At 44.0% G+C, this 22,000-nt stretch overlaps 1 protein-coding gene across 1 annotated transcript; it reads left to right on the forward strand.

Annotated features, from left to right (window-relative positions):
- Positions 1–728: 728 nt before the first annotated feature.
- On the forward strand, positions 729–20,365 carry tmem161a (transmembrane protein 161A). Its single transcript, XM_063200004.1, has 12 exons — positions 729–817; positions 1,701–1,804; positions 2,097–2,180; positions 4,052–4,152; positions 4,775–4,931; positions 6,312–6,463; positions 8,023–8,083; positions 9,007–9,150; positions 16,784–16,897; positions 17,630–17,804; positions 18,690–18,786; positions 19,859–20,365. Exons 1-12 carry the CDS (start codon positions 815–817, stop codon positions 20,167–20,169), a joined length of 1,503 nt encoding a protein of 500 aa, XP_063056074.1. The 5' UTR covers positions 729–814; the 3' UTR covers positions 20,170–20,365.
- Positions 20,366–22,000: the final 1,635 nt, after the last annotated feature.

Consider the following 22,000-nt stretch of genomic DNA (forward strand, 5'->3'; position numbering starts at 1 on the left):
GGTAAGACAGAAAGACAGACCAAGACATTGTTGCTGAGCGATCTGCTCTTGTAGCTAATGCTTTCTTTTGGCAAAGGGAGAATGCGCCTGTGCCAACTAGGTTCCAGTCATGCCGATGAGGGATTACAAGAAAACCAAAACCACTTAAAGCGAGAAAATGGATAAACAATGTCTCAAACCACTGCTTGGAACTAATTCTGAGATTTAGGCTAGTTGGTAACCTGGATCATCGACAGATGGACAGATAATAGCCTAGGCCCTAGTCGTGTGCAGGCAGGCCAACGAAACCAACCCCGAGCCTCGTCCGCGGCATGCGTAATGATCACTGGAATAACATTGGCAATAGGCTGTGAAGTCTAATTACTTGAAAGTCTATCCTTTGATTGATCCATTGGGCGTTTGGCTTTGCAAGGCCTGCTTGGGACCTGACAGGGGACAGGCTGGGGAGGTGGGCCACTCCACCACCAAATAGCACAGGCAGCGCATACTACCTACCTGGCCTATTACCATGGCGCACAGTATGGTGCTGTTCAAGTTATTTTCGCTGTAAGTCACAGAAAAAATAATGTTAGATGACAGGTGATGATAAAAACACGACCCTTTAACAAAAATACAATCGGTAATTTCAACAGCCAATGAGGGCGCTAAATGTTGCATCTCGTCCAATAGATTTTCAAGTCCATATGTGGTAAGCACACCCCTTGCATGGACGCGTAGGGTCTCCACATGTCACTGGCCTCAGCTGTTTAGGACTCCTTTGCCGAGAACTTTGTGAATGGGAGACGTGTCCAATTGATACAACCTCCACACCAGAATGGTAAGCAAACTTTTTTATTTGACATGTTGTTCCCATCCACGTTGAAAAGCATACGGACCGGCTGTTAATGAGTTGTATTTAGCCGTTTTTGACACATGGTGTTGTAAAGACTTTTGGAGAGATAGCTAGCCTAGCTGGCTAGCATCTCACTGGCAACATGCTATGTATAAAGCAGATCTCTGAACATTTTACACATGATATTTTCCCTCGTAACAATGCGTCATCACATGGCTGTTGTTGTGGTATTTGTCTGTCTCAGCTTGTAAGCGCCCCGCGTTACTTCTGCAGGTCTGTAAGCTACTGTTGCTACAACCTAGCATGCTATTCATTTGCCATTGATTTCCATTTGCCCCCCAGCTTCTCAGCTAGCCAGTTAGCCGTCTCTCAAGGATAGCGTTTCGCTTCTTCAGATATTGAATGACTGGCACAGTTGTTGTGCCCCCCGCATTGCTATTTGAAGACTTTTGTAAGGACACGTGTACCTACCCAAGACGTAGATGCTGACAACTGCATGAAAACGCACAACCATGTCCCTTTGTCTCTCCATTCATTTCATAGTCTTTGAGATAGTTGTAATCAGCTGCAACAAATGGTCTGTTTTGTAGGCTACTTCCACATTACATTACACTTAGCTGAAGATTTGTTTTAATCCAAAGCGACCTGCAGTTACTAAGGTACAGGGTTACAGGTCCTGGAGCAATGTGGGATTAGGTGCTCAAGGGCACTACAGCCATGGATGAAGGTGCTGGTGAGGGTGGGATTTGAACCTGCAACCCTCTGATGTTAATATCAGCGTTCTAACCACTGAGCCATGGCTGACCCAATTATTATACATTATGCAGGGTAGCCTAATTGTATGTCATGCTGTGTTTCTCCTCTATAGGCCATAATGGGAGTTCAGCTGGTGGTCAGCTTGCTGGCTGCCAGCTTGATGCAAAGGTTGGCTCCGCACCTCTCCGTTGCACGCTGGATTCTGTGCAGTGGCAGGTAAATAGTGTCTTAAAAACTAGTGATGTGGGGATCATGATTGTGTTCCACAGAATTGCTTGATGATGGGCATACAATACGAAGCGAGTTGTTATTACTCAGGCTTAGATAACCTGAATGTTGTTGTAAACCTGCTAAGACGTGTCACCTTTATTCTGTTAACTTTGGATATGTGATGAAGCTTATTCTGTTAGTTAGACCCATTACTACCTCTGGGATGAATTAAGCAATTGGTCTATGATCTACTTTTGGGTGTATTCCACCATTCAAAGTTTGTTGTTTATGTTTTCAGCCTGTTTCGCTTCAAGCACCCTTCTGAAGAAGAGCTTTGTGCCTTGTCTGGAAAACAGATGACCAAACCCAGCAAAAAAGACAGGTGCGTGGGAACTGTTGTCAAAAGACATCTGCCACTGTTGTTGTTACTGTCGCTGACACTGACACATGTTGCAGTAGGGCTCGGTACAGTACACAGCCCTACAAGGGCGGCAAAGTGCAGCAACTACATATTTTGCCAAAATTGCGTTTAGACTGAAAATGGTGCTTATTACACCCCTTGTGATAAAGCTTTATGGTCCAAATGTGTCCTGTTTTAGAGATATTGTTGCTATGGCAAATTTGTAGTAACTACAATATCCAACCCAATACCAAGGCTTTGAAGGCATTTTTCTCAATTTCAATGTTGGCGTATGTGACGGAGGTCATCTTGTACCTGTTCACCCCCCTCGGGGATTGAACGTGCGACCTCGTCAACTACAACGGTTCGGCAATGGGAGACACAGTACGATACCGCTGGGCCAAGAGACTAGTCTCTCGGCCCAACGGCACGAGACTGTATGAGGCTATCGGAGGGAGGTTTACCAACGTTCCACGCCAACTCTGTGCTAGTTAGCCTCCGTTACACTCTCCCCCGTAAACCTCACTCCCATCCGGGTCACGGCACCACTGTGACGGAGGTCATCTTGCACCTGTTCACCCCCCTCGGGGATCGAACGTGCGACCTCGTCAACTACAACGGTTCGGCAATGGGAGACACAGTACGATACCGCTGGGCCAAGAGACTAGTCTCTCGGCCCAACGGCACGAGACTGTATGAGGCTATCGGAGGGAGGTTTACCAACGTTCCACGCCAACTCTGTGCTAGTTAGCCTCCGTTACACTCTCCCCCTTAAACCTCACTCCCATCCGGGTCACGGCACCACTGTGACGGAGGTCATCTTGCACCTGTTCACCCCCCTCAGGGATCGAACGTGCGACCTCGTCAACTACAACGGTTCGGCAATGGGAGACACAGTACGATACCGCTGGGCCAAGAGACTAGTCTCTCGGCCCAACGGCACGAGACTGTATGAGGCTATCGGAGGGAGGTTTACCAACGTTCCACGCCAACTCTGTGCTAGTTAGCCTCCGTTACACGTAGTTACTGCACTTTGCTTTACAGTAGGCTTGATTTGTTTTGTTCAGATGGCGTGTTGTTGCCTGTTGTGAATTGGAGAAGAGAAGGACTGCACTTCTCAGGATTTTACTTTTTTGTTCGTACACATTTCCTTTTTTTTCTCCGATATTTTAATGGGCTTTTTTGGGCCTTTTTTGGATAGGATAGTGAAGATGCGACAGGAAGTGAGTGTGGAGAGAGATGGGTTAGGGTTGGGAAATGACCCTGGCCGGACTCGAACCGGGGTCCCCATAGGCATGCAAGCCCAAGTGTGGGGGGCTTAGCGCGCTGCGCCACAACGCCCCCCACGTACACAAGCATTTCTGGCTCAAAACCCTTCCCCAGCATGGCGAGACGGTGTAATGGTGATTGCCTCATCATTACTCGCTGACGAAGGGCTTTGAAAAAGGCTGAAGACGAGTGCTGTCTTTCACTACTTGAATTCATGATTTGCTACATGGGAGATGTCTTATAAAGAAAAGAAAAAGGAAAAAGAAGAAACTGAGTGTGAGTTGCGGTGTGTGGAAGACAGTGTGAGTGAGCACATCTTTTCCACTTTTCAAGTGTAAACACTCAAAAGCACACACATGCGCGCAAACACACACACCCATACACACACACACACACACACACACACACACACACCCATACACACACACACACACACACACACGTTGCTGCTGCTTCAGGCCTGTTACTTCAATGACTGTACTGAAAAACTAGCTACCAGCTAGTTGTAAATATTGCACATTGCAATTGCTTACGTTATATTTATTATTCTTTCACAATGCTACTATCACTGTTGTGTTTTCCAGGAGACAGAATGGCAACAGAGGAGAGCCAAAGCCTCTGACGGTGCCCCGGGACATAGACCTGCATCTGGAGAGCACGCCCGTCGGTGTCATGGATGCCCTAGGTCAGTGGTTCTCAACCTTCTTTGTCTTGCGTACCCCCTAAAGCCTTTCTGTCATACCACGAGTACCCCCTCACTCATGTTCCATATCCCAATGTGACTGTACTCCATATGTTTGTTTAATTTTTCCAAGTACCCCCTGCAGTGTGCTCACGTACCCCTTGTGGTACACGTACCCCTGGTTGGGAAACACTGCTCTAGGTCAGTGGTTCTCAACCTTTTTTGAACACACGCCCCCTTGGCCTTATCACAAGCCTCCCAACGCCCCCTTGACCTCACCATAAACCTGCCAACGCCCTCCTTTGTATTAAAAAAAGTAAATGAACTAATGCCCCTCAATGGCAACTAAGCATCTCCCCCTCTCAGCTGTATCCTCAAATTTTTCTTTATAACATATAAGCAAATTAGTAGTGTGATTTGGGAATGATATCAAGACATCAGTAGAGGATTTTGAACAAACAAGTAGCCCTCGGGGAGCTCTTAGTAGCCCTTGGTAGCCCTTGAGTAGCCCTCAGTAGCCCTCAGTAGCCCTCAGACCCAGAAAGCTTGAGGCCCCCTGGTATACAGTATACTGCTGATCGTTCCATCATTGTCGCATGCTGTGTTTATTCTGCCTCCCCTACAGTGCTGCGCTTCTTTGTGGAGTACCAGTGGCTTATTGATTTCGCTGTCTATGCAACGGGCATTTTTCTATTCACGGAGGGATACTACTTTGTTATGGACGCCAGCACGGAGGTCAACATCGGAGCCATCTGGTGCGTGCTGACGGTGTTCTTCTGCCTGTATCCTTTTCCAACGATTCACGTTTGACAGCCTGTGTTAGGGCTGGGCGGTTCTGGAAAAAAATGCGTATCATGGTTTTCTTGACGAAAATGAATATCATGGTTCTCTGTTCGATTTTTTTTCGCAAGCGTGATTTTCCCCCACATCTCTGAAGAAAAGGCTGAAATTAAATTTAAAAATTAGATAAAATCCTGAATTTTAATTCATCTCCATTTCTATTTTAATAACTTTTTTGGAATTAAAAAAAAAAAATCCTTCTCATCAAAAAGTGAACCTTGTGTAGGTGAAAATTGTTATCAGGTTTTTTTAACGGTATACCGCCCAGCCCTAGTCTGTGTACATCGCATCATGGATTATGTCTCAGTTCTGGAAATGCTAAGTGACAAGGAAGACGTTGCATCCTCTCTATGTCTTCCAGTGTTGGAATGTAACTGAATATTACATTACATTACATTGCACTTACCTGATGCTTTTCATCCAAAGTAGCTTACAGTTATTTTAGATACAGGGTATTGGTTACAGTCCCTGGGTTAGTGTAGGGTGAGGTGACTTGTTCAAGGGTACCTCAGCTATGCCATCATGGCTTAACAGCCAAAACGTGTGTGCTTGTGGACATAGTGGTGAGAGAGTTGGACTTTCAATCTAGGGGTTGCGGGTTCGAATCCCCCCTGACCTCTCCCTACATCTCCATCCATGGCTGAAGTGCTCTTGAGCAAGGCATCTAACCCCACATTGCTCCAGGGACTGTAACCAATACCCTGAAAAGTAATAACTGTAAGTCGCTTTGAATAAATGAAAAAGCGTCAGCTAAGTGCAATGTAGTGTAATGTAATAGTGGTAATTGATTAATAAATAATGAGACTCAGCTTGTGAAAGCGGATTTTTCTCTTCTCTAAGTTTGTAGCTTTTTCGCGCTCCCATTATTATTTATTTTTCTCCAGAACTTGAGCGCACTCTCTCATACACTATGACTTCTCTAGATATTTATGATGATCTATTCTTTTCCATACCTGCTCAGGCCTGTGACTGCGTTCCAATATGTGACCTTGTGTCCTCCACTTGTGCTTGTGGCCTCGTATCAGGAAGTAATACGTCATGATGACATCACTGACCACAGCATTATGTCTCGCAAAAGCTCAATTGTAAATTCATTTTCCCATTTGCAAACTGGATGGTGAATGAAGAATAGTTCCCCAAAAATTGTTGTGGCTAGGCTGACAGCGGGGAAACTTAATTGTTTCTCCACGGAGGCAGGGCATCAGCAAAATGTGAGGCCACAAGCACAAGTGGAGGACGCAAGGTAGCATATTGGAATGCACACTATGTGTCTGTCTGTCTGTCTATTCCCGTTTGCCTTCCTTGACTCCTCAGCTGACCAGGAGGTGTCTCCATACTCTGATGAGCCACTACTTCGGTACGGAGGAGGGAGGCGAGAGCTCCGTGTGCCTGGCGTTCGGCTTCCTGTCCCTACTGGTCGCCATGCTGGTGCTGGTTGTCAGGGAGGACTTCCTGGAGTTCGGCCTGGAACCAGGTAATGAGCCTCAGTAAAATCAAAATCTAACACTGGGCGGTCCGGTTCTCGATTCTGATTGGCTGATAGCTCAAGTCAAGTCAGCTTTTATTGTCACTTTCATCATATATATATATATATATATCATCATATAATAGCTGTGGTCAATCGAGCGTAAACCTACACCGCTTCGACCTGAAGATTCTATGCGCGTCCAAGTTAGACCAAGCGCATCTACGTCGGTAATGAGAATATGTTGCAGTTGGGGTAGGGAGTCTGCAAGAAGAGCGCATCTTTGCACCATCTGTAGTTGGGGTATCAGTGTGAGTGCAAAGATATTTTATTCCTGCTGTGTTTATCGCCTCCTTGTTGAGTTTTTGTAACCACAATCACTTCCTCAACCCCAACGGATCAAATTAATTGTTATTAAAACGTTTTTAAAGAAATTTGGTCAGCGATTGTGTAACAGTGTTAGATAAGCAATAAGCCACTTGAGTCCGTGGGTTATGCTCAATTGATAACGGGCAAGTGGACGTTTACGGCACTCGTGCACCACTCCCCTTGCCCGTTATCAATAGAGCATAACCCACGGCCTCTCGTGGCTTATTGCTTAAACAACCTACAGTACACGCAGGGGCCTACACTACAAAGCTGATTCAGGAGTAAATCAGGTTAAGTTAAATTTCTTAGACAATTAGGACTACAGGCTCTTCTATTAGATGATTGACCTCTTAAAGGCCAACATCCAATAAAAAACAGTTTTACTCGCTCCTTTTGAAAAACGGACGGTCACCCCAAGTTAAACTCGCATGCAAGGCTTCAGTTTGCCAACGCCTCCGTTGACGCCCCTATAGTGCAGTACCACCCGGAGAAGTGGCGAGTCGATAACCTTCAGAATCTCTCTGCAGAGCAGGAGGAGAGATCCAATCAGAGACAGATATCCACGAGTAACCCGGAAAACCCTCTCGTTTGTCCACAAGCCACCTTACTAGCTTGCAAAAACGGCTTGAAACAAAGCAACCAGAAAGTTTTTTTAAACAGGACCAACGCATAACGCATTCAATAACAATGGGGAACACAGCAGTATTAATGAAATAACGATGAGAGGACATCTTTAACTTAACCTGGTTTACTCCTGAACCAGCTTTGTAGTATATGCCAAGAAAGTTCCATGCACTGCTTGTAAGTGCTGGTGAAAGTAAGAATGAAGCGTAAAGCCCAAGTGGGAAACTCCAACTCCCATTGTCATTGTGACACAGCACTCCTAAGCACAGAAGTAAATACTGCACACAATGAAATTGCATTTATGCCTCACCTGTGCAAGAGGGCAGCCCTCAATGGCACCCGAAAGGGAGCAGTGCGGCGGGATGGTTCTATGCTCAGGGTACCTCAGTCATGGAGGAGGATGGGGGAGAGCAGAGCACTGGTTAACTACTCCCACCCTATTTGTAATTAGAATGAACAACATGTTTTTGTTTCTTTTGAATTGTTACACAGCAACTTAGCATATTGAACTTAAAGCTTTAAAAGTGGACTGCATATATTTATAGACTCCTCATCGTTACTTCTTTATGTTTTAGGTTTTCAGAGTCTCTATGACAGTGTGGAAGTCTTCGCGAGAGCAAATGGCTATGAGTGGACGTAAGTTAACCAAGTCTTAAGTCTTTGGTTTACAGTTCATGTCTTACAGAATTGCAAACAAGCAATTATGGCAAGTAGTGAAATACAAAAATGGTGTTTATCTTGTTGGTCCCATTACACTTCTCTGGGGAGGGTTTAGTCGTCCTCCAGGCTGGGCGCATGAATAACATGCGTCATGAGCGTCAACTGTCAGCGATTGGTCACCACTCATTTCAAACCAGAGCTGAGCTCACTCCTCCCACCCAAGTGCTCCACGGCATCAGGGATCCAGATCAAAAATGAATTCCAAAGTAATGAATGTGGTCTGGTTGGTAAAACCAGGCTTTTAGGACAGTGGCAACACAAAATATGGTAAGACTTTACTTGACACCGGTGTCCTACGTATGACATAACGGTGTCTCAACATTGTCATAATGCAGTCATGAATGTGTCATAAACATTGTCAATGTCATAAACATTGTATGATTTTGTCTTTAAGTGAAATTCGGTTATGACAGGCCTAACAATGTCAACTTTTCATGGTCATGAAACATTTATGACCTTAGCATTATGTTCATGACTCGGTCATGACACTATTATGACACTGTTATGACACTGTTATGATACTATTATGACTCGGTCATGACACTATTATGACACTGTTATGTCAACGTATGGCGCCGGCGTTAAGTAAAGTGTTGCCCAAAATATTGCCAAACTTCTAATCCCATATTTGTGGTTATTAATTAATGTGGTCTGATAACACCAGGCTATTATGACAGTAGGAAGGAACACAACATTTTGCCAATTCCTGTCCAGGGACTACAGATGAAAATTAGCCTTGTGGCTATAATCTGGCTCAATTGTATATTGTGCACTTTCCCTGTCAAATAAACAATAAATAAATTCTAATCCCATAATGTTTGTGGTGGTGCTCCTCTTAGAGTGCCCGTGACCAGGCTGGCGTCGAAGTTTGGCCTGGCCGCCGTCTGTGGCTTCATCGGAGCTCTGCTGGCCTTCCCTGGCCTCCGATTGGCCCAGACACACCTGGACGCCGTGGAGATGAACAAGGACCGGCCCGTCGTCAAGTAAGATTGAAAATTTATTCAAATTGAGACGCACCAACATGGGAGAGTGTTGTGTATCAACAGCTACTAGTTAAACAAAATCACATTTCAGTTACGTAGTATTTTAGGTGGCAAACTTGTGTTCTGTTGGTCATGGACCTATGGCATTGTGTTGGATTGTTTTGTTGGATATTGTACTATTGCATAGACACTGAAGTCAAATTACTCAAGTTTTAACCAAAGTTGCTTACAACATGCAGTAGTTCTTACAGTATATCACGAAAGTGAATACACCCCTCACAGTTTTGCAGAATTTTGAGTATATCTTTTCATAGGAAAGCATTACAGAAATTTCACTTTGACACAATGATTAGTGACCTTTTAACAACATATTTAACCGCTTAAATTTCTTGTTCACTCAGAAAAAAAACAAAATACAGCCATTAGTGTTTGAACATGTACTCACAAAAGTGAGTACACCCCAGATTAAAATCCGATAGAGAAGGGGCTATGTTGGCTCGAATCGTCTCGAAATGAAACGAAATGAAAAGGGATGACAAGGGAGGTCATCAGTGTGCGTTTCAACCTTTCTTTGCATTTAACTTTTACATTTTGAGTCTGCATCTGGCTTAAATAGATTGGTGTGAGATTTTGTAATGCAATCCTATGGAGAATATCATGATCTGCTTCAGTAGTCACAGTGCATGTTGACATGTTTCTTTTAGGTGTATTTAAGATTGCCAATGCTGACAGCCAGGGCTCTAAATTAACTTTTTCCACCACCAGCCAATTTGGCTAGTGGACATTTTTTCTTACCAGCCAAACAGAAGTTCAACTAGCCATTTTTTTTATCTCGTCAAAATAAACTAGGCCTATGCATTAGGCTAGTTTTTTTTTCCTAATTAAATGGTCATTTTGTCCAACTGTTTCTACAACACATACACTATAGGCCTGCATAGGCTACTATATGCCTACATAATAAGCATATTATAGGCTATATATTTTTTCATTATTTTTTAACTTCTGCTTTATTTTTTTACTTTCGTTACTTAGGCCTAATTAATTTGATTAGTTTTTGTTCAATTCCTCTGAAAGCAGCTGAATCACATCACACAAGCCACTCACATAACAGACCTTTAACATAGGCCTACAGTAACCAAGCACACAGCGAGAGAGGGGGAGCTCTTCTCTACCATGCGCAACAAAATGACAAGAAGCCTAGTTTAATTAAAAGTAAATAATATCTCGGGAATCTTCGCTTCCTTTGTTACTTCCACAGCTTCGTCGTTGGTTGCTTTTTTTTTCTTTTCGATGGTGTGGGCTTTCCAACTTAGTTGCGCCAGGACTCTAAACATTTCAGAAGACAACTGAACTGACAGCTACGGTCACACTACTCTGACAGTCGGCTCTCCTCCTCTGCCCTGGTCGCTATTTCGTTTCCACAACCACTCATTTTTAACGTCACTATTTACAATTACTACTAGCATTCACCAACACACAGAACCTTGCTCTAACCCCCGCCACATTCTCATCACTCGCACAAAACGTCTACACAACAGAAGTAGCGCTATGCATAATCTGCGTAAGTTCTGTTATTGAAACGGTCAGGGACTCGCTGCTTAAAAAATGCAGCCTGTTACAGCAAGGTTCATATAGTAATAATAGCAGTAGTGACGTTAAAAAGGTTGTAGCGAAAGCGACGAGAGCATAGGAGGAGAGCTGCCTGTGAGAATAGTGTGAGGGCAGCTTAGCTGACAGAAGGCTGGTCGTCTGAAATGTTTTCAATCCTGGCGCGCGCAACAGCATGGAGTTGACGCTCGATGCACTGGAAAGCCCACGGTGGGAGGCTACCTCGTGACGCTAGTGTCCATGGGTAATGTAGGAAATCTCGCCGTATAACGTTCATCAGAGCAGCGGTTTACCATTCATAAGTTACTGTACTCGGGCGCTACTAGCCAATTTGGCGGGTAGGTATTTTTTTCTACAAGCCAAAATGAATTTTCACCTGTGTTTGGCGGGTTGGCGTGTGTTAATTTAGAGCCCTGCTGACAGCATTCATGCATCCCCAAACCATGTCAGTCCCACTACCATGCTTGGCTTATGAGAGGATACACCTTTTTTGTAAAACTCACTTGTTTACCACCACACATGCTTGACACCATCTAAAGCAAATTTGTTTATCTTGGTCTCTTCAGATCACACGACATGGTTCCAGTGATCCATATCCTTGGTCTGTTCATCTCTCTTGAGACCAAGATGAACAAATTTGCCTTAGATGGTGTCAAGCAGAGGTGTGACCAAGTCACTAATGTGCAAGTCACAAGTAAGTCTCGAGTCTTTCCACTCAAGTCCGAGTCAAGTCACAAGTCAAGACACATCTGACCAAGTCAAGTCCAAGTCCAAGTCATACCCCAGCCAAGTCAAGTCCAAGTCCAAGTCTCATTTTTTTTCAAGTCCTTAACAAGTCACAAGGGATTTTCTATTTGCAATCACAATTTCGATCATAAATTCATTAGTATAATAATGAGACCTGAGTAAAAAGATGACAATTACTAAAACAGTTGCAGAGAAATCAGTCTAAACCAAACTACTGCTTGTGCTGTGTATTTAAAATGACATTTAATTTCATATTTTTTTTCACATAAAAATACATTTCATGTGAATTTGTACTTAAAGAAAGGAGCAACCATATGCCAAATATTTACTGTCCAGTGGGCAAATAGTCCTGTTTGCAAGAATGTGTGCGTATGTGTGTGTGTCCGTTCCATCATCTGATGGCGTAAACCTATTCCACTACTCCACCCTGGTCTTGGTGGTGGGCCGGTCATATCTAGTCAAGGTTGTAAGTTATACAGACTAGCATCATAACGCTAAGGACAGGACTATGGTTAACTTTTTCACTAGGAGCACAGGCAGGGCCGCTGACAGCTTTGGCTGGAAGGTTTTGTCAAGACATTAGGGGGGCATATTACACTTCCGACCTGAAAACGCGGACACTTTCAGTGTACTTTCAGCGTACTATGTTTGAATTTACCCACAAAGGCCAAGGGTGAAAGTAGTAGCCTATTCATGTCTTACAGGTGCTACCCACCCTCCCCCCTCTCTTTACTGTAGTGTAACACTCGACTAATGTAAACATTTTGGTTTGGCTTTAAAAGACGCCATTTTCCCTAAGGTACCATATTAAGCTCACCATTCTCATCAAGATATGACATACAGTAGGGGTAATCAATTTATTTTTTTTTAAATTAAGCCGTGTGTGTGTGTGTGTGTGTGTGTGTGTGTGTGTGTGTGTGTGTGTGTGTGTGTGTGTGTGTGTGTGTGTGTGTGTGTGTGTGTGTTGTGTGTGTGTGTGGTGTGTGTGTGTGTGGTGTGTGTGTGTGTGTGTGTGTGTGTGTGTGTGTGTGTATGGGGGGTGGGGCTACACATGTGAGACAGGATGATGAGTTAACAGCACAGCTCAGCAGACAGCCCTGTCTCAGCTGGTCCATGATGTTCACTTCATCCCATTATCTGTGAACCAAAGCTGAGCATTGACAGTGTCATAACTGTGAACCCACCAATGAGCACGCACATGCATGGTGCAGTACTAGGCTATAGTCTGCTGTAGGCTACGTGCCAACAGTATTTAGCCTAGTAGACACTTGTCCATATGGGCTAAGAAATGAGGACAAAGTAGGCCTAGTTAGTTGGATTAAATTCCTGGTAAAGTAATGATGAATTTCCTGAATTTCCCTCTGGGGATCAATAAAGTTACTCTACTACTCTACTCTACTCTACTCTACTATTGTTGAAGCTGATATCGGCATTGTCGCAATGCCGCAATGGCCCATCACCAACCATTTTTACTGCGTCACAGTCCAAGTTAACTAGAACTTTGTTTGCACAGTCATTAATCCACGTCTTGTTAATTATATTAGGCTACTAGACTATTCGCCAGCACGCTGTCAATTAAACATGGCGTTAGCGCTGCAGAATGTCAGTTATGGCAACGAGGCAACCTTGTTCTGCGCTTCTACAGTGTAGGAAGAAGGAAGGTGTGTAATGCCCTATCCAACATTTCGCTCTCATTTTTCCCGAATGAATATGCGCCTCGCGCCATGCTCTGGTCTCCCTGTTCTCCCCAATCGCCCTCTCCTCCCCCTCAAAGGCACTTGTATGCTGTTCATGTCTCTTCAAAAAGATTAAGTTCACCGTCCAGGTCATAGATTGTAGCCAAACAAAGTTCTGCTTCTATGTTTCCTAATTTTTGTTAATTTGGAAAACAGGGTTACATCCCAGTTCTCCAGTGCTGGCGTCGTGTAGCTCTAACGTGTCATTTCCAAGCAGCGGTAATTGCGACTCCAAACTCCCCCAAAATACCAAACGAAGCATGTAGTTCGAACTGTGAGAAACATAAGATAAAGCGGTGTCGACACCACGAGATACAAGGTTCGCGCGCGCAAGGATTGGGCTGGGAGCAGCACGCGAGAGGGATGCTTTTTATCCACGGGAGCCGACCCGTTCCTATCTTGCGCTGCTCAGCAGTAGCTTGCAACCTCTATCTCACATTACATTTAAACTTCACGATAGGCTGCATTAAAGATTGCGTTTAAACTGATGTGGCTGGCATGATAGTGTGTCAAGGCTGAGTTTTAAAACTTTCAAGGAACATGGTATTATCTTACCATTTGACACATGGGACACTGCTACTCTGCTTTCAGCTGGCTGAGGCGGTATTCCAAAGATAGCCCTGATGTCCTTAGAAATGTTTCGATTCAAGTCATCGAACAACAAGCAGTGAGGTTCGGGGCGCATAGCTTGTTTATAGCCATGCGCAAGCTTCGCGGGAAGCAGTGTTGCTTGCGCTTAGTTTCTTCAAAGTTTTTCCAATAGCCATGCAGTATCTCGCGCCTTGACCAATTATTTGACAATTTTGTTCGTTTGTCTTGTCTCTTTGCAAGACTGTCATGAATAGGCTAAATTATTTCCCTTTGGAACCATTCACCCAGCATCTAAAGTAGGCAACCGGTGGAGCTCTTTTGATGGATGCAAGACCAAGTGTTCTCTGCTCGCCTATTTTCGATTGCATGCTGGAAGACTAAGACATGTATAAACGTGTCTTTTTGTATTGATTCCAATACTCAACCGATGGTGGCTGGTCAATGCAAAAAATGTTACCGAGAGCGAGGTTATCTTTCTAGACTAAGCGCGAGCTTAACATGCATTTTCAGCGCGTGGAGTTGTGGTCGTGAAATAGCCCTGGGATATCAAGCCATATAGCCTACGGACACATCCTGGGTTGGGGGAAACTTAAAAGCAGGCCATATTCGTAACGTTTACCTCGCCACATATTCATCATAACGTTTTGTCCGCGATGGTGGAAATTATTCGCAAGGCTGCATTTCACTTTGAAGTGACTGACTCGCAAGCATAGTGTGTGGGAGCGGAACATACTGTAACAGCCTTCGGGGGCTGAAGGCAAGCGCATTCATAAAGGACAGGGAAAGCAAAACGGATAGGCGTACTCTTTTATAAAACAACAATAGATTAAGTCCTGTGGTTCGGTTATGTCAGCAGTGTGTGCTTTTTTATTTCAACTGCTTAAATAGCCTAATGTTCAACAATCAATGTCCATCACAATTTAGCTAAAATATTTAGACAGCTTGGTTCTCACTGAATTTCTGTCGTAAGCGAGGGGCGAGAGAGCGAGAGCTTCACGTGTGTAGCCTACAGACGCGTGTTGCACATCACAGCGCCCCACCACACACACTTCCTACAACATTGATAGAAAATATTTGTTGATCACAGTGCAAACTTCCATAGCCTACCCTATTAAGAATGCAAAATGAGTTGTGGCTGAGAGGGAGATAAATTCACTTCCGCGATGGTTTAAAATGTAGGCTATGTTTGTTCTGGAGACTCACTAAAAAATGGTGTTTTTGCCGCTGGTCGCAGCGTCCAAGCCAGCTGCGTCGGCCGCCAATGGCATAGCATCGCTTAGGACAATGACGTGATTCAAACAAAGAATGTGGGCGGGCTGTTGCATTCTGAAAACAAGGGTTGGACTTAGGGATGCACGATGTCAAAAATTTCGGCCGATACCGATATCCGATTATGATATTGCGGTTTTGGCCGATGACCGATATTAACCGATACCGATGTTTTTCTTTCTTTTAAAAAAAAAAAAGAGATGACAATGATGCAAACAAACAGAATTTTTGAATGTCGTCTTATTTCCAAAAACACTTTTTAACTCCCTGTGATAATTAGATAAAAAAATAGAGACAAAATAGAAGACAAACAGTGAAAGTCATTGTCAAGTCCATTCTTTTAGAACCGTAACATATAAAAAAAAAACATCGGCGTTAACATCGGCCCAGTTTTACACATCAGACCGATGTCCGATGTGTTGAATATCGGCCGATATCGGCCGATACCGATACATCTGGCCGATACATCGTGCATCCCTAGTTGGACTTGGACTTTTATTTAGACCCAACATGGCAAGTCAAGCCAAGTCATTGAAAGTTACAACTGTCAAGTCCAAGTCGAGTCCCGAGTCAAAGGCGTGCAAGTCGAGTCGAGTCACAAGTCCTTTCTGATCTTGAAATTTCAAGTCGCAAGTCTTCACACCGCTGACTCGAGTCAGACTCGAGTCCAAGTCACTGGACTCGAGTCCACATATCTGGTGTCAAGCATGTGTGGTGGTAAACAAGTGAGTTTTACAAAAAAGGTGTATCCTCTCATAGGCCAAGCATGGTAGTGGGACTGACATGGTTTGGGGATGCATGAATGCTGTCAACATTGGCAATCTGAAATACACCTAAAAGAAACATGCATGTCAACATGCACTGTGACTACTGAAGCAGATCATGATATTCTCCATAGGATTGCATTCAAATCTCACACCAATCTATTTAAGCCAGATGCAGACTCAAAATGTAAAAGTTCAATGCAAAGAAAGGTTGAAACGCACACTGATGACCTCCCTTGTCATCCCTTTTCATTTCGAGACGATTCGAGCCAACATAGCCCCTTCTCTACCGGATTTTAATCTGGGGTGTACTCACTTTTGTGAGTACATGTTCAAACATTAATGGCTGTATTTTGTTTTTTTCTGAGTGAACAAGAAATTTAACTGGTTAAATATGTTGTTAAAAGGTCACTAATCATTGTGTCAAAGTGAAATTTCTGTAATGCTTTCCTATGAAAAGATATACTCAAAAATCTGCAAAACTGTGAGGGGTGTATTCACTTTCGTGATATACTGTATATGAGGTGGATAAGCAGATTAGTATATTCATACATTGTAGGGGTCCATACAGTAGAGAGAACCGTTTACAGAACTTATACAAACGTATACGACTTAAACAAAACTTAAGTATGCCTAGTGATGGGAAGCATTGCTGTAGATAGGATGTCATTGTTAGTGTGTGTGTGTGTGTGTGTGTGTGTGTGTGTGTGTGTGTGTGTGTGTGTGTGTGTGTGTGTGTGTGTGTGTGTGTGTGTGTGTGTGTGTGTGTGTGTGTGTGTGTTTCTGTGTGTGTTTCTGTGTGTGTTTCTGTGTGTGTCTGTGTGTGTGTGTGTTTCTGTGTGTGTGTGTGTGTGTGTGTGTGTGTCTGTGTGTGTCTGTGTGTCTGTGTGTGTCTGTGTGTGTCTGTGTCTTGACTAGAGCCCTCCTGCACATGGGCTTCCTCTCCCCTCTGCTGATCATCGTGTTGTGGGTTAAGCCAATCGCCAGAGACTTCCTGGCCAACGCTCCAATGGGAAAGACCACAGTCACACTGTAAGCCCATAACCCTAACTCCACTCTACACACAGAAATAAACTTGCCTTGCCTCTGTAAGTGCAAGATCCCCAGTTCTGTTAATTTTCCTATCCGTGTTGTCATTCAAATATAAAGAAATCCCGCACACTGTCCATTCCACTAATGATTGGTCCAAGGTAGTCAACTAAAATTTTCAAAAGTTTGTGTTTGAATTTTTTTTCTGTAACTTTACCTGAAGAAGGTCCTAAACGTTTGTTGGTGGAATGGACAGTGTGCAGGATTTCTTTACACTTGAATGACAACCCTACTGGGATAATACCCTACGCACCTACCCACAGAGGTGTGACAAAAGTGTGATTTTGAAAAAAAATTCTCAATCTCCCCGTCTGCTTGTTCTCTCGTTGTGCATGGTCAGTTGGTACATGAAGCGACTTGTTACATCTCATTTCGCACATTCTTCCTCTGTTGGTGCAAGATCCCCAGTTCTTATAATTTCTCATCTCATACTTCTGTCATTTTATTTTTATTCAAATTCTTACATATCTCCTTTTAATGTTTTTATTTGATTCTTATATTAAATGTTTTCTTTCTATATTCTTGTTTTATTTAATGTACCTTTTTTTATTTTGCGATGCACATTGTATAGCGCATTTCATGCACAAATACAGTTCAAATAAACTTGCCTTGCCTCTGTTGTTGCAAGCTCCCCAGTTGTGTTCATTTCTCATCTCTCCCCGTCTGCTTGTGCAGGATCCCCAGCTCGATGTTCAACTCGGTGCGTCTGTGGGTGGTGGTGTGTTTGTGTGTGCTGCGTCTGCTCCTCACCCGCTACCACCTGCAGGCCTACCTCAACCTGGCGCCCAAGTGGGTGGAGCAGATGAAGAGGGAGGCGGGACGCATTGCAGCCATCGACATCCAGAGGAAGGTGAGACTCGAGATTCAAGAGTTTATCGTCATTGTCTAAAAGGCAACGAAATTGTTTTGGAGTACAGCAGTCAGTAGTATGTAGAAGTAGCAGCAGATTACAGATTAAGTAAAGTGCATAGAGGTAAAAGTGAGACCAGTGCTTATAAATTAGCTGTTACCAGAATGGGACGCATCGCAGCCATCGACATCCAGAGGAAGGCCAGATCCAAGATTCAAGATTGAAGAATTTATTGTCATTGTCTAAAAGGCAACACACCTGGGGTGCATTTCTCAAAAGAGAAGTTGTTAGCTTGTTAGCTGTTAACTTTGGTAGTTGCCAATGGGAAAATGCATTGAAAACAACAAAGTAGCTATTGTAGTAAGCAACTTTGGTTTTGAGAAATACACCCTTGTTTTGGAGTACAACACTCAGTAGTAGTAGTAGTAGTAGCATCAGATTACCAAGTAAAGTGTGTAGAGGTAAAAGTGACACCAGTGCTTATACATTGGCTGTTACTAGAATGTAAATCAAGTAGGTAGCAGGCTTCAATCAGGTTTCTTGACAACTTTTAAGGCTGCTGTCCCAAATAAATAGAATCAAAGAAAGAAAAGGGGGGCGCACCTTGCATACATTTTTTTCCTTCTTTATTTTTGTGCACAGACGCGTTTCGGCGTGTGCCTTCCTCAGTGTGCAACTCTGAGGAAGGCTGTTACCAGAATGGCAATGACCAAATCGTAATGCATTACTAAAGGCCCTGTGCACTGTTATAGTGGTGTATTACTATTGTAGTTCAGTTTTTTTCAGTGACTATTACAACGTCCCAGTGGTGGTGTCTGGTAAGGGGCTACAGAGGGTCTGAACATGAGTGGTAAGTGACAAGTTTCTCCATGTGCTCTCTCGCAGGTTACCAGGATATTCTGCTACTTGACGGTGGTCACTCTGCAGTACCTGGTCCCCATCATACTGATTCTCTTCTCAACTCTTTCACTGAAGATGCTGGGTGAGTCATGGTTTTAACAGAAATACAAGTTCTGCATCTTTTTAAGCCGAATTCACACCAAGGCGCCGCGGAACGGAAGCGAGACGACTGAGGTCTTTCAGTTTAGTCTCGGCCGGTGTGTTCAACTCTGCCTTTCACACAAACGGCGTCACTTTGGCTATGGGAGGATTTTGAACAGGACTGACCGTGCACGCCGAGTGTGCTGCTACTTTGCCAATCATTTGAGTGGGAGACCACCGGTCGCTGGCGTCCAAAATCCGCTCGAGTTCTATTTTCCAAATGCAGCACGGAGCGGAGCCGGCTCCCGCGCCACAACTGCCCGACTGCCGCCGGTTGGTGTGGAAGGACTGATATGTTTCCATGTATTTTCACCACGGCCGGTAAAAGTCGCTTCCGTCCCGCGACGCTTCACCACTTTGGTGTGAATTAGGCCTTCGTGTATGGAACTGAGGTGCCTTAGTTAAATTCATTGGACATGGGGTATAACAGACATCTGGGAATATCTTGTACCCACTTGGCTCAAAGTGGACATGTTATGTCAAAAAAAAAGGGGCAGGACGCCAAGGCACTCTTCTAAGATAAAAACACTTTAATGTCATGACATGTTATGATAAAAGACATGTTATGCATCAACCAGTAAATCACATTCAAATTTCAAATCAAGATAGATTGTTAGTACACGGGTGTGCACCCTTGGGGTGTTACTATTGAAATGAAAAGAAATATGTTACTGCAAGCTCTTTTCAAATTAAAAAACAGACCTACGTAAATGGTTTGTTTTCAGAAATGGTCCATTTTATTTTCTATTAATCTGCAACATCAGTGATGGTCACCATTTTATCTTCTTGCCATGGCCATCATGACCACAGCCTCATTCTGATAGATCTGGGGCACATTTCTGGAAAGTGTAGTTGCTAACTATGTTAGCTACTTTGTTGGTTGCAATGCAATTTCCCATTGGCAACTACCTAAGTTGCTAACTGCTAACAACTCTGCTTTCCAGAAATGCACCCCTGAATTCAAACGACTACTTTCCCCACGTGACGTTTTTCTGTTTCCCCTCCCATCCCAGGTGACTTCTCGTGGGGTTTCGTAGAAGAGCTACCGGGCGTGACCCCGGCGCCTGTCCTCCCCACGGCCGCCCCCTCGCCCTCCATCGTGGGCCTGGAGGGGGGCGGCGGCGAGGAGGAGGAGGAGGACCTAGAGGTGGAGGTGCAGGCCACGGTGGCGCACGTCTTCGAGGTCTTCCACGGCCTGCGCGCCCTCCTCACGCCGCTCTTCTTCCGCGGCTTCTTCGCCTTCCTCACCTGGTGGGTTGCGGCCTGCCAGGTCATCAGCAGCCTGTTCGGCATCTACTTCCACCAGTACCTCATGCACAGCTAGTTCCTGTCTCTGTGGAGGGGGCGATGCACTGTATAATGTTCATTATTATGTCTGTCAAATCATGTCTTCAGTTTTTCGTTTGTTTCAGACATAAAGTTAAAGTTTTATTCTTTATCTGACATATTTTGACATGTCAAGTAAAGGATCAGACTTTTTACATTACTTGAAACAAAAGAAAAACTTCAGACTTGATGGTTCCTGGGGGGGGGGGGGGGGGGGGGGAGGGGTGCAGGAGTGGTGGGTAACTTTGACATTCAGAAGCGACAACTCAGCGCCATACATGTATATTCCAAATGACCTGATTTTTACCAGTCCAAACCCACCTCATTGCCATGCACATTAACTCTGACCCTTTCAAGGTTTGTCATGCTCTCAGAATTTCTGATCTGCGAGGGCTGCCCATTGCTCTTTTGAATGATTTAGCATTAGCAATTTCTAGCCTAATAGTAATGGGTATAAAACGCAACCATGGAGTATAAGGTGAATAGGGAAGTTGGACGGGTAGAACCAGGTCATTTTTGGAATATGTGGCACTGGATTGTAGCTTCTGAATCCAGGTGCCTCATTTATCATCAGTTCGTAGAATCTCTTCGGTGGTACGAGTGAAATTTGAATGTTTGCAATTACAAAAAAACCCAATATTTATCAAATGTGCATTGACTGTTCCTATGCACGCGCAGAGATCAGAAACTATTTCGCGCCAGATGTTGACACACTGCTCACTTTGCTGCTAGCTGGACCCATAAGATTCAATGTTTTAGAGTCGAGATTGAATTGCTAACTCGTAACTAGAAGTAACATCGCCAGACGAAGAGAATGGCTGGAAGAACAGAATAATGGTAAAACTGAACCATTTAAAGGGACACTGTGTGAGATTTTTAGTTGTTCATTTCCAGAATTCATGCTGCCCATTCACTAATGTTACCTTTTTCATGAATACTTACCACCACCATCAAATTCTAACTATTCATTATGAGTGGGAAAATTGCACTTTTCATACATGACAAGGGGGATCTTCTCCATGGTCCGCCATTTTGAATTTTCAAAAATAGCCATTTTTAGCTGCAAAAATGACTCTACTTGGACCATACTAGAAAATATTTGTTTATTACTGAGAACACTTTCATGTAAAGATCAAATTTGGCAATTGGCAGCCCAGTTTCAATGAGCAGCATAGTTGCAGTACCTTTTTTGACCATTTCCTGCACAGTGTCCCTTTAACTGAAAGAGGTGTAAAATATTTATTTCCAGAAATTATACAGTATCGCTTTAAGAACGCATGATAACTGAGGCTCCGGGTTGCCAATGGCTGGGTGGGAGGTGTGGCACAGAGGAGGAGGTGTCCTGTCACTGCAGGAGCCTCTTATTGGCTGCGTTCGTGACTGCACATGCAGATGCAGTCTGTACAGCGCGCGTGCACAATACGAAATGATCATGCATTTGGGTTAGAAATTTATAACCAGAAAATTACAATTAGAAAATTCAAACTATAATGCATTGAAATGGTGAAAGTGTGCATGTGCGCTGCACAGACTGGTTCTGCATGCACCATCACGAACGCAACCATTGCACTGAGATAGCATTGGAGACGGGGTGTGTTCGAAAAAGATGGTTATGTGTCAAACCTTGTGAAGTTAGTCCAGGAGCCAGTTCAATCGCTGCACCGTTTTGCTTCTTTGCTACAGCGTCCATATTGATGGACTGAAATGTGGGCCATTTTTGCAGCATCTTTCTATGTTTTATGTGTCTTAAATTCCGTCCTGATTTATAGCTGTAAACTGGTGAGGTGGCTCCCTGCATGAAACAAAAGCTAATGTGGCTGCTGTTGTCA

The sequence above is a fragment of the Engraulis encrasicolus genome, chromosome 6 (genome assembly GCF_034702125.1).
Source record: "Engraulis encrasicolus isolate BLACKSEA-1 chromosome 6, IST_EnEncr_1.0, whole genome shotgun sequence".
Taxonomy (NCBI): Eukaryota; Metazoa; Chordata; class Actinopteri; order Clupeiformes; family Engraulidae; genus Engraulis; species Engraulis encrasicolus.

Excerpts from the sequence above, each read along its gene's own strand:
- tmem161a (XM_063200004.1), top strand. Across the intron at positions 4,153-4,774 it reads CGGTGTCATGGATGCCCTAG|TGCTGCGCTTCTTTGTGGAG; the intron begins GTCAGTGGTTCT and ends CCTCCCCTACAG. Across the intron at positions 16,898-17,629 it reads GGAAAGACCACAGTCACACT|GATCCCCAGCTCGATGTTCA; the intron begins GTAAGCCCATAA and ends CTGCTTGTGCAG.